The 13,564-nt window shown below is 44.0% G+C and overlaps 1 protein-coding gene across 1 annotated transcript in view; it reads right to left on the bottom strand.

Annotated features, from left to right (window-relative positions):
• The window catches only part of oxtra (oxytocin receptor a), a 47,974-nt gene extending 35,060 nt beyond the window's left edge, over nucleotides 1-12,914 (bottom strand). Inside the window, exon 1 of the mRNA XM_070894816.1 lies at nucleotides 12,002-12,914. Within this exon, the coding sequence (XP_070750917.1) occupies nucleotides 12,002-12,914 (913 nt within the window). The remainder of the gene's footprint in view (nucleotides 1-12,001) is intronic.
• Nucleotides 12,915-13,564: the final 650 nt, after the last annotated feature.

Raw genomic sequence — 13,564 nt, 5'->3', positions numbered from 1 at the left:
AAAACCATTAAAAACTTGCCCGTTTTTTTCCTTAGAAATGTTGTTTATTATTTACTAAGCTATCTTTTCTCAACAGATTAAAAACAGCCACATAAATGTAAACTTGTTTGTTTCCGGTTTGTTTTGTGCTTTTAGTCATAAGAACATAAGAACATAAGAATTAGGAACAGGAGTAGGCCACCTAGCCCCTCGAGCCTGCTCCGCCATTCAATAAGATCATGGCTGATCTTGCCGTGGACTCAGCTCCACTTACCCGCCCGCTCCCCGTAACCCTTAATTCCCTTATTGGTTAAAAATAGATAGCTATCTGTGACTTGAATACATTCAATGAGCTAGCCTCAACTGCTTCCTTGGGCAGATAATTCCACAGATTCACAACCCTCTGGGAGAAGAAATTCCTTCTCAACTCGGTTTTAAATTGACTCCCCCGTATTTTGAGGCTGTGCCCCCTAGTTCTAGTCTCCCTGACCAGTGGAAACAACCTCTCTGCCTCTATCTTGTCTATCCCTTTCATTATTTTAAATGTTTCTATACGATCACCCCTCATCCTTCTGAACTCCAATGAGTAAAGACCCAGTCTACTCAATCTATCATCATAAGGTAACCCCCTCATCTCCGGAATCAGCCTCGTGAATCGTCTCTGTACCCCCTCCAAAGCTAGAATATCCTTCCTTAAGTAAGGTGACCAAAACTGTACGCAGTACTCCAGGTGTGGCCTTACCAATACCCTATACAGTTGCAGCAGGACCTCCCTGCTTTTGTACTCCATCCCTCTCGCAATGAAGGCCAACATTCCATTCACCTTCCTGATTAGCTGCTGCACTTGCAAACAAACTAACTCGGATTCATGTAGTTCATGAGCACATAAGGCCACATGAGTACAACCTATAAGTTCCTGGACCTGCAAGAATCCTTTCACACTATAAAATTGCATATCCCTCTCATACTACTTTTGATTGTCCGTAAGGAAGATTGAATGACCTGCTTGAGAAAACAAAGCACAGTAATTTGGTTAACACATCTATGGACAGCTGATTGAATGAAAAACCAGTAACTTAAGCCAAAGTCTGAAATGATTCTGAAGCATAAAATTTCAGGCTCTGCTTGGCTTGAAACAATACCACATATCGCAGAATCTCTTGTAAATCTTAGCCTCCACAGACACTGTTCTGTTGAAAAAGGCAAGTATTTGTACCTCTATCTGTAGAGTCTGATATGGGAATATCAGCTGGTGGGTGCAGAGCACTTCTGGTGTAGATTGTCCTGCCTGGCATTCCTTCATTGACCCTTCCTTTCTTCCTCCAAGATGCACACATACAGGAAATTCCCATGAGAAACCCATTGTGACCCTATTGGAGCCTTTGTTAAATGAAAGATAGCTGTACAACAATTGCCACAAAGACTCCTGAAAACTTAAATGCTAACAGGGAAAAAGAGCACCCTCTCTCCAAGTTTATTGTATCTGTTGACTGAGCTCTTTAAATAAACTTCTATGTACAGCTTAGTCCCTAGCAATCTTGGAGCCCATTTTATACAGACAGATAATGCAAACTGCGCTATACTAGTAAAAATATAAAAAAATAATGGGGATGATGACAAGGACATTATTTCAGCTTCATTTACATAAATCTGCCACAAGCTGGTGGGAGCTTCCTGGAACCACTGAGATTAAGATTTCAATATTAGAGTGAAAATTGGTAGAGATTCACTGTGATGGATCTTTGCTATGTTTTCCAATCAGTGAAACTCAGTTCAGCTCCCTTGAATTATTTATGGCATGGAGTAGGAGTTCCTGATACGTTATAGAACAGAAATGACTACTCTCAATCTTTTATTCGTACATCGAACAACAACTTGACATTTGAAGTGAATTATTTGAGAACGGCACTACAGGGACCTGGAGAGGTGAGGCACATTCACAAAAGAGCTTAAAATAAAATGAACCAAGAACCAAAGCACCAAAGGAGCGGCAAAGAGCTGAAACCGTCACAAGTTGCTGAATTAGAAATGAAGTTTTTAAAACATCCCCAAAAAATAGAAAATGAACAAAAGTTTAAAAAAAAAAGTTTGAGACTGAAATGAAAAGAAAAATCGGATATAAAATTAAAATCATTCGCTTGTATTTATATTTTTAGTCATTCAAATATGTTTCTCTTCATTCTTACTAAAGTACCCTAGTATATAGAAGTTACATATCTTACAAATATATATATAATGAAGGGTTACCGCAGTAGAGTTTAAAGCTGACACCAATGTATCGAAGGTTTGTATCTATAGGTACAGTACACATTAGAGTTATTCTAATATATAAAAAACTCATCCCCCAGGCTGGCTCTGTGTACTCTGGTTCAGGGGGTGGGCTGTTGGTTTGATACACCCTCCACACTGCAGGCACTGTCAGGGTGACGTGAAGCAGCTCCACTGCCACAGACATTCTCACTGTTCCTGCCGGCGACCCGATCTCCGAGCTTTTCTACCAGTGCCAGGGCCCTCTTTGTGGCACGTGTGTGCCCATGCTCACAATCAACCCTGGCAGCCCTGCATCTACCCGATGCAACAGGGCCAGGTCCTGCACAGTCAGCTGGTCCTGACTCGTGGAAATCTCTGTCAGCCACACTGGGGGCACCTGGCTTATGTTACACAGTCTCTCTGTGCATACACATCACTTGTTTAAAATCTTAAATCTATTTCATTGCTGAATCAAGAAAATTCATATTTTTAAAACTGAATTTCGTTCGGAGAGTTTAATTTCCCCCAAATAAAATCTTAAAGCACACTCCAGTAGGGTCACGTATTTAAAGGAGTGGTGGCTTCTGGTGAATTGGGAGGTAGTTTCTCGGGACTGCAAACAGAAGTTATGGTATGACGGATGTGCTGATGTCATTGAATCGACCTGGAGCTAAAAGTGAGGATGGACCCGATGCTGTGGGACTCGGTGTCGCAGTGTCTACCCTAAATGGACAAAGCAATCAGTATCAGCTGGGTGGGTAGCACACTTGCCTCTGAGTTGGAAGGTTGTGGGTTCATAGTCCCACTCCAGAGACTTGAGCACAAAATCTAGGCTGACACTCCAGTGCAGTGCTGAGGGAGTGCTGCACTGTCGAAGATGGCGTTTTTCAGATGAGACCTTAAACCGAGGCCCCGTCTGCCCTCTCAGGTGGATATAAAAGAAGAACCGGGGGAGTTATCCCCGGTGGCCTGGCCAATATTTATCCCTCAATTAACATCACAAAAATAGATTATCTGGTCATTATCGGGTTTCTGGCTGTTGCGTTTCCCACATTACAACAGTGACTACACTCCAAATGTACGTCATTGGCTGTAAAGTGCTTTAGTCATCCGGTGGTTGTACAAAACTCACTCCTTCCTTCCTTCCTTCATTTCCAACATGAGCCTACCCTGATCTAACCAAGCTGGGAGCATTTTGGCAGGGTTTTAAGAGCTGAACATTCCGGATATTCTCCATCAGCCGTACAACAGTTCTTATAAACAATTTCCCTCAGCACAGCCATTAACGCACTACACCGTTAAAGGAGCTTACTACAGATTTAATTACCACTTCAGCTTAACATTAACAGCACTTCAATTTATTTTCTTTATTTCTGTACCTTAAACAATTATTTTGATTACACAATTTTCTTTTCTTAATTCATTTTTATCAACGGACTACTTTTATTTGGGATTTGCTACTATTTTCAAATTTATGTTAAAGCATTTGCGACTTTTATCATGTTCAACAACAACAACTTGTATTTATATAGCGCCTTTAACGTAGTGAAATGTCCCAAGGTGTTTCACAAGAGTATTATGCGATAAAAATTTGTTCAAATGCATATTTGAACTGTAATTGTATTGTTGCATTTTTCTTTATATGTTTTAAAACTTATTTCTTTCTGGCCTTATTGTAGAAAGATTTGCTTTGTGCATCGTACATTTGTATTGCCTATTTTGTCTAACAGTGTTTTTTCACTATTCTCTATGCTTTATCTTTCATTTCATTTCATTCTCCCTCCCCACATCTCTCCTTTCCCTTCTCCCTCTTTCTCGCTCCCCTCTCCCTCCCTCTCTCACTCCTCCACTTCCCTCTCTATCTCTCTCTCTCTCCCCTCTCCCTTCACTACATTTCATTCTCTCATCCTCTCCCTGCCTTCCTCAAGTGTTTGGTGGGTCAGTGGGTCAGTATAGAGGGAGCGGTATGCTGCAGCTAACCCACCTGACCTGCGAGTGCTTAGTGGGGCAGTATGGGGGCGTTTACTGTGTATCTAATTGCCAGGGCCACTGGATGCTCAGGGTTAAAGTGTGCTGGCTTCCTCATAATGATTGTTAATACGTCACAAATCTCCTCCTTCATCTCTCTCAACACTCTGGGATAAATACCTTTCAGCATTGGGGATTTATTAGTTCTAAGTCCGTTTGTCCATATAAGTCCACTCGGACTTCCATCTCATTTAGAGTGAAGTCATTGATTATACTTGGATTATCTTTGTTTGGAGAGTGCATGTTGCTCTTATCTTCCTTTGTGAATACTTGGATAGAGTAGTCGTTCAGAATGCTCATTTGCATTATTTTTAACAAGATTATTATTTTGTTCATTTTATCTTTGAGCATCTTTTACTTGGAATGTTATATTAGTGGTGCCTTACTCTTGAAGGGGCACTTGCAGTAATGTTGTTGTTAGATGGTTCTGGGAACAAGTGCCATCTTATTAGTCTATTTCAAAATAGTCCTGTTTTGCAAGCTTTAGTAATTTATTTCCAGAGTCACTCATCACAATAAGTTGTCTGTCCGAGGGAAGATGCTTTGCATATAGTTTTCAACCCTTCTCTGAATGACACCTCATTATTGTGGTACTGAAATAATGTTAATGTTATGCTAAGCCTCAGCTGCTATAGTCTTTTTATGTTTCTCTTGGCCTCTGTGATCTTCCTTTTGACTTATCACTGCATTTTCTTCCATTCATCTCAACGAGCCCCTTCACCTTTCTTCCTGCAGGATTTGTACAGCCCATCCGTCCTCTTTATCTCCCTTTCAATTTGTTTATTAATCAATTTTAGGTCACATTTGATTTGTCCAAGTTTCTTGGTTTGGGGAATGTATTTATTCTGCATGCTCAGCATTATACCTTTAATAGTGTTTCACTTGTCTTCTACTGAACTGTTGCTGAATAACTTCTAATTTATTTGTTTCAGTTACTCCCTCATTTCAACAAATTTAGTCCTTTTAAAGTATCAGTAATCAAATGCTCCCTTGATTAAAGGGGGTGGGGGGGGGGGGGACGCTCCAAATAGTTTTCAAGTGTCCCTTATTTTTTTGGGTTTTTTTGAGGGCACTAAAAACACAAATTATACAAGTGCCCCCTGGCTAAAAGTGGGGGTAGGGGGGCAGGGGCACTAACACTGACAACTTAAACAAATTAAACATTAGACATCAAGATCAAATAAAAATTTGGTTGCCGGGGGTGATGATGCACTCCAGTCCCTCAGGCGCCCACCTCTCGCGGAAGGCCGCGAGCGTACCGGTGGACACCGCGTGCTCCATCTCCAGAGACACCCTGGCTCAGATGTATGCCCAGGAGCAGTCCTACGAGGAGGCCTTCCGACCTGCCCGCTCCCCTCCGCACAGGGTGCCCAAAGATCAGCAGTGTGGGACTGAAGTGCAACCAGAGTTTGAAGAGCAGTTCCTTCAAATATTGGAAGAATACCTGGCTTCTCATCTAAGGCACTTCTGATCCCAGATCATGATCAATGTTATCATTCTGTGGGCCCTGTTCCCAGGGATGTTGCAACCTCCATTTCTGGATGATTAATGAGTACCAGGTCAAGGTGAAGATTGTCCTTGTGCCTTCCTTGACGTACTGGGTCAAGAAGTAGTTATACACTACATCGACCTCGTCGGTCTCTGAATCACGTGGGTTTCCTCAATTAAGTCTCCCATTTCCTGTTCTCACGTACCCTTTCTGTAGCAAATTGTCCTCCTTCTTATTCTGACCTGGTGATCTGTTGCATTAGCTTGGATTTTGTAGCATTAGAGCTGTCGACCTGGAATAGTTCACTCTGGAGCTTTCTACACCCTCATGTTCAATGTTTGTCATTGGGCCAGAATCCTGGAACTCCCGAACAGCACTGTTAGAGTATCTTCACCACACGGTCTGCAGTGGGTCAGGAAGGCAGCTCACCTCCACCTTTTCAAGGGAAACTAAGGATGAGAAATAAATGCTGACCTTGCCAGTGACGCCCATATCTTGAGTATTAATATATTTTTTTAAACTTTTATTACCTCGCAGATGCCCCTGACATATATGCGGTGGAGGAGGATTTCCTGCAGTGACTAGTGGGGTGCCGCAGGGCTCAATGCTGGAACCCCAGCTCTTTACAATATACATTAACAATTTAGATGAAGGAATTGAGTGTCATATCTTCAAGTTTGCAGATGACACTAAACTGGGTGGCGGTGTGAGCTGTGAGGAGGATGCTAAGAGGCTGCAGGATGACTTGGACAGGTTAGGTGAGTGGGCAAATGCATGGCAGATGCAGTATAATGTGGATAAATGTGAGGTTATCCATTTTGGGGGCAAAAACACGAAGGCAGAATATTATCTGAATGGCGGCAGATTAGGAAAAGGGGAGGTGCAACGAGACCTGGGTGTCATGGTTCATCAGTCATTGAAAGTTGGCATGCAGTTACAGCAGGTGGTAAAGAAGGCAAATGGTATGTTGGCCTTCATATCTAGGGGATTTGAGTATAGGAGCAGGGAGGTCTTATTGCAGTTGTACAGGGCCTTGGTAAGGCCTCACCTGGAATATTGTGTTCAGTTTTGGTCTCCTAATCTGAGGAAGGACGTTCTTGCTATTGAGGGAGTGCAGCGAAGTTTCACCAGGCTCATTCCAGGGATGGCTGGACTGTCATATGAGGAGAGACTGGATCAACTGGGCCTTTATTCACTGGAGTTTGGAAGGATGAGAGGGGATCTCATAGAAACGTATAAGATTCTGATGGGACTGGACAGGTTAGATGCGGGAAGAATGTTCCCGATGTTGGGGAGGTCCAGAACCAGGGGACGTCCAGAACCAGGGGACATAGTCTTAGGATAAGGGGTAGGCCATTTAGGACTGAGATGAGGAGAAACTTCTTCACTCAGAGAATTGTTAACCTGTGGAATTCCCTGCCGCAGAGAGTTGTTGATGCCAGTTCATTGGATATATTCAAGAGGGAGTTAGATATGGCCCTTACGGCTAGGGTGATCAAGGGGTATGGAGAGAAAGCAGGAAAGGGGTACTGAAGGAATGATCAGCCATGATCTTATTGAATGGCCTACTCCTGCACCTATTTTCTATGTTTCTATGTACAGTCCAATATGAGAATCACAGTCTCTGTCACAGGTGGGACAACTAGTTTTTGAGGGAAGGGGTGGGTGGGACTGGTTTACTGCATGCTCTTTCCATTGCCTGCACTTGATTTCTGCATGCTCTCGGCGATGTGCCGTGATGGCAGCTCATGCCAGAGATTTCAAGGGGTATGGTGCTTGTGAAAAAGTGCTTGACAAATTTTGGTTTTGGGTTTGAGGCAGATGAACAGTCAGATTGATGTGTGTCACTCTTGTCATAATGTTGTCACATATAATCGACACGATTGGTGCTGTGTGTTGGTAAATAAACTAAACAGAGATTTGCCAAACATTTTTCATGAGAACATTATTTCCTTGAAAGTATAGATCGTTAATCCTGATAGCAGATGGGTTCTCTCTTAAAATCCAGCTTGTTAAAATAACATCTGGATTCTGCACCTTCCACTTACTAAAGATTGATCCACTAACTCATATCACCTGCTCCACTGAATGATATCATGGGTTCACCCATCACCCCCTGTGCTCGCTGACCTACATTGGCTCCCAGTTAAGCAACGCCTTGATTTCAAAATTCTCATCCTTGTTTTCAAATCCCTCCATGGTCTCGCCCCTTCCAAGTCTGTAATCTCCTCCAGCCCCACAACCCCGCGAGATGTCTGCGCTCCTCTAATTCTGCCCTCTTGAGCATCTCTGATTATAATCGCTCAACCATCGGTGGCCGTGCCTTCTGTTGCCTAGACCCTAAGCTCTGGAATTTCCTACATAAACCTCTCCGCCTCTCTTTCCTCCTTTAAGATGCTCCTTTAAACCTACCTCTTTGACGAAACTTTTGGTCATCTGCCCTAATTTCTTCTTATGTGGTTCAGTGCCAAATTTCTGTCTTATAACACTCCTGTGAAGCGCCTTGTGACGTTTTACTACATTAAAGGCGCTATATAAATAAAAGTTGTTGTTGTTGTTTAGCCAGATGCCCTGGGCAAGATTCAGCTCAATGAATTCACTAGGAGTGGAGCAACTCACTAAGCAATCTTTAGCAACACGATTGAATGTGATATTCACAAGTTTGAACTGTGTTTTGTTACAGAAACAACTCACAACTGTTTGCATTTGCTGTCAAAGTTTCATTTCCCAATTTTACTCTGATAAATTACAGTGTTACTTTTGGAATAATCTGTTGAAAATGATGAATGTCTGGAAATTATTGCAGGGCATTAATTTTACTGACGATGCAGATGTCATCATAAACCACTTGAGCAAGGCCTTCTGGACCCTTGAAAGTGGCTGCTGTTTGTAACCATTCTCAATTTCTGTTATTTTCAAAATACATACAGCAGAGCTCATGGAATCAGTTTGATTCCCCTTTCCATGGTTTTTCAATACTCTGTGAATGTCATGCCATCTAAAGTGAAGGATTAGTGATTAGGGCAGTTCTACCACAAGTGTATCAAATGTTGATTGATACTTGATTCCAAAATGTAACACTGAATCAAGTATATTGAACAGGCGATATATATTATGTATAATAATCAGTCATTGGATATTATATATTATATATATATGTATAAAATCAGTCTGTATATAAAATAACCAGTCATATGTACTTAGAAATGTACCACGTATGTATAATCGGCTGGTATATATAAGCAATTGGTTAACTAGTCGATATGTACAATGTATAATAACCAGTCATTATGTATTATATATAACAGTCAGTATGTATGATAACCAGTTGCTATATAACCAGTTAGTAATGTATATTGGAATAGAGTTTCTGTTTCTTTATGCTGGTATTATCAGATGAAATCAGCAAAACCAGTGCCAAAGATTGGGAATTTTAAACGCAAATTAGGTCAAGCATAAATCGAGTTTCGTAGAACGCTGGTTTAGAAATCATTGCGCTCAAAGCCAGCCCCACCCAGAAAACTGGTCACCCTTATTAAAAATGGTTACTTTTTGTGATAAACTCATTGTCAGCTGTATTAATAAAACTGCACCAGGTTACTGCTCTTAAATACATCAATGAATATCTTTTAATGCAAAGAAGAAAAACGATTATGTTCGATTACGCTGACTGATTGCACTGGTTCATGGAAGATTTTACGTTTGTGATTATGCAATTTAGTTTGGGTGGAAACTTGAAACATTATTTCACTTTGGAAAAACAGCGCAATTTCAAGCGCAATTTGCACCCAGTTTCCCGATTGTACCCAAATGGAAACTACCTCCCAATCAATCAGTATATACAGTAAGCAGTCAGTATATATTCAATCAGTGGATATAAGTCATTGGTATATAACTAGCCAGCATGTACAGTATCAGTGTATATGATAAGCAGCCAGTATATAACCAGTAAGTATGTAATATATATATAATGAATTAGTATTTATAGTAAGCAGGCAGTAAATGTTATAATATATATGTAGTCAGTATTTAACCAGTCAGTATGTGCTAGTTTTAATCAGTCAGTATATAATAACCAATGTATATTATATACAAGCAGTCAGCATATAACTAGTGATTTTCAGTATATAAAGAAAATCAGACTATCATTATATTAATATAACTAATATAAAGGTATTAGTATAATACATAATTAATATCAAACTACCAGTAAAATGTAATTAATATAATGCTGTCGGTATAATTAATATCCGACTATCAATATATTAATATAATGAATATAAAAGTGTTTGAATAATTTAACTAATTATCAGGCTAAGAACTAATATAACTGTCAGGATAGCTAATATACATCTGTCAGGATAACCAATACAATTAATATAAAACTGTCAATCTAATATAACTATAAATATATGATATAACCAACATAAGACTATTGGTATAACGAATTTGGGCAGTGAGTAAGTTGGGACAGTGAGTGCAAGTTGGGGCAGTGAGTGGTAAGTTGGGACAGTGAGAGGTAAGTTGGGGCAGTGTAAGTTGGGGCAGTGAGTGGTAAGTTGGGACAGTGAGAGGTAAGTTGGGGCAGTGTAAGTTGGGACTGTGTAAGTTGGAACAGTGAGTGGTAAGTTAGGGCAGTGAGAGGCAAGTTGGGACAGTGAGAGGTAAGTTGGGACAGGGTAAGTTGGGGCAGTGTAAGTTGGGACAGTGAGTGGTAAGTTGGGACTGTGTAAGTTGGGACTGTGTAAGTTGGAACAGTGAGTGGTAAGTTAGGGCAGTGAGAGGCAAGTTGGGACAGTGTAAGTTGGGACAGTGAGAGGTAAGTTGGGACAGGGTAAGTTGGGGCAGTGTAAGTTGGGACAGTGAGAGGTAAGTTGGGACAAGGTAAGTTGGGGCAGTGAGAGGTAAGTTGGGGCAGTGAGAGGTAAGTTGGGGCAGTGAGAGGTAAGTTGGGGCAGTGTAAGTTGGGACAGTGAGAGGTAAGTTGGGACAGGGTAAGTTGGGGCAGTGAGAGGTAAGTTGGGACAGGGTAAGTTGGGGCAGTGTAAGTTGGGACATGAGAGGTAAGTTGGGACAAGGTAAGTTGGGGCAGTGAGAGGTAAGTTGGGACAGTGTAAGTTGGGACAGTGAGAGGTAAGTTGGGACAGGGTAAGTTGGGGCAGTGTAAGTTGGGACAGTGAGAGGTAAGTTGGGACAAGGTAAGTTGGGGCAGTGAGAGGTAAGTTGGGGCAGTGAGAGGTAAGTTGGGGCAGTGAGAGGTAAGTTGGGGCAGTGTAAGTTGGGACAGTGAGAGGTAAGTTGGGACAGGGTAAGTTGGGGCAGTGAGAGGTAAGTTGGGACAGGGTAAGTTGGGGCAGTGTAAGTTGGGACAGTGAGAGGTAAGTTGGGGCAGTGAGAGGTATGTTGGGGCAGTGTAAGTTGGGACAGTGAGAGGTAAGTTGGGGCAGTGTAAGTTGGGACAGTGAGAGGTAAGTTGGGGCAGTGTAAGTTGGGACAGTGAGAGGTAAGTTGGGACAGTGAGAGGTAAGTTGGGACAAGGTAAGTTGGGGCAGTGAGAGGTAAGTTGGGGCAGTGAGAGGTAAGTTGGGGCAGTGTAAGTTGGGACAGTGAGAGGTAAGTTGGGACAGTGAGAGGTAAGTTGGGGCAGTGAGAGGTAAGTTGGGACAGGGTAAGTTGGGGCAGTGTAAGTTGGGACAGTGAGAGGTAAGTTGGGGCAGTGAGAGGTAAGTTGGGGCAGTGAGAGGTATGTTGGGGCAGTGTAAGTTGGGGCAGTGAGAGGTAAGTTGGGACAGGGTAAGTTGGGGCAGTGTAAGTTGGGACAGTGAGAGGTAAGTTGGGGCAGTGAGAGGTATGTTGGGGCAGTGTAAGTTGGGACAGTGAGAGGTAAGTTGGGACAGGGTAAGTTGGGGCAGTGTAAGTTGGGACAGTGAGAGGTAAGTTGGGGCAGTGAGAGGTATGTTGGGGCAGTGTAAGTTGGGGCAGTGAGAGGTAAGTTGGGACAGGGTAAGTTGGGGCAGTGTAAGTTGGGACAGTGAGAGGTAAGTTGGGGCAGTGAGAGGTATGTTGGGGCAGTGTAAGTTGGGACAGTGAGAGGTAAGTTGGGACAGGGTAAGTTGGGGCAGTGTAAGTTGGGACAGTGAGAGGTAAGTTGGGGCAGTGAGAGGTATGTTGGGGCAGTGTAAGTTGGGACAGTGAGAGGTAAGTTCGGGCAGTGCAGTTCACACTCCAATCAACTATCTCATTAAAAGAACTTACTTTCTCGAGGAGCCTGCTGGTCCCACGCCATCCACATCTCCACGATGAAAAACGGCGTCCAGCAGACGACATAAGCCAAGACGATGACAAAGGTCATCGTGACCGTTCTGATTTTGGCCCGGGAGATGATCTTTACGCTGCTGACCCTGGACAACATCACCCCGCCTTTGGACGTGGTGGCCTCCCTCCGGGTCTTCAGTTTCACGTTCTGCCAGATCTTGAAACTGATGAGCGAGTAGCACACGATCAGCATGATGACCGGGATGACATAGACCGACAGGGCGAACCAGGTGACGTACGCCTTGGCTCCCCAAGGCTGGATGAAATTTCCCCAGCAGTCGGAGGTCCCGTCGTCCAGTTGCTTGAGGGAGAAGATGAAGACCTGCGGGATGCTGAAGAGGAGGCTGGTGACCCAGGAGAAGATGACATAGGCTCGGTTGGAGCGCTGGTGGAGTGACTTGAGGGGCTGGCAGATGGTCATGCAGCGGTCGATGGACATGACGATCAGCAGGTAGGTGGAGGCGAACATGCCGACCACTTGCAGGTACTTGACCGTCCTGCACAGGAAATCGGGCGCGTAGAACCTGAAGGTGATGTCCCAGATGAGCTGCGGCAAGACCTGGAACACGGCCACCACCAGGTCGGCGATGCTCAGGTGCTTGACGAAGTAGTACATCCTGGAGGGCTTGTGCCGGTTGGAGTGGATGGCTAGGAGGACGCCAATGTTGCCGGTCAGCGCCAGGATCAGGATGAGGGTCAGCACGGCCACCTCCACTTTCGCCACGACCTCATTCCTCACCAGAGGCGCGGCTGACCCATTGCAAGGCAGGGTGGCGTTGGCCAGCAGGCCGCCCGAACCGTAGGACGAGAGATTTAGCCAGGCGGGTTCCAGATGTTTGCAGCGCGGCACCATGTCGTTCATTTCCCCCCCTTGCTCTCACTGTCAGCCTGCGCCCTGGGGGTTCGCTCACCCTGTCCCCCTCCTTCAATATCTCCACTAACTTTATTTCATAATCTACCCCCCCCCCCCCAACCCCACCCCAAAGGATTTTGTTCGTTCTTGTTCCCCCTCTTTCTCTCTCTTGTGCGTGTCTGTAGCAACCTACCCAGTGTGCGGGCCCAATCTTAACTTTCGGCCAAGTGCCGAGGAGGTAGTCCCAATTCACCGGCTCAAACTCAAACTCCTTCCTCGGCCCACAGCCCCCCGGTGTAATGGTATGACCGCAGCAAGCGGCGGGAAGTCCCGGCACTTGACACCTCGGGATATGTCGGTTTCATATAACGCCTGGTCACTTTCCTCCAACACGTGTCCGGAGAGGCTGGGGGGCAGAGAGAGAAATAGAGGGACACGATGTCAGTCACACAGCTATACAACACAAAGACCATTCGGCTCCTGGTATCTGTGTGCTCTCTCCGAAAGAGCTCTCCCATTAGACCCACTCCGCACTCTTCCCGCAACCCTGCACATTTCCCCCGCCCTTTTAAGTGTTTATCCCATTTCCTTGTGAAAATTAACGCTTCCACCACGCTTCCCAACAAGGACACAACGAAATAACTCAGCCG

The sequence above is a fragment of the Pristiophorus japonicus genome, chromosome 12, assembly GCF_044704955.1.
Source record: "Pristiophorus japonicus isolate sPriJap1 chromosome 12, sPriJap1.hap1, whole genome shotgun sequence".
Taxonomy (NCBI): Eukaryota; Metazoa; Chordata; class Chondrichthyes; family Pristiophoridae; genus Pristiophorus; species Pristiophorus japonicus.
The sequence above is the reverse complement of the archived record's forward strand: the minus strand, read 5'-3'. Positions and strand labels throughout refer to the sequence as shown.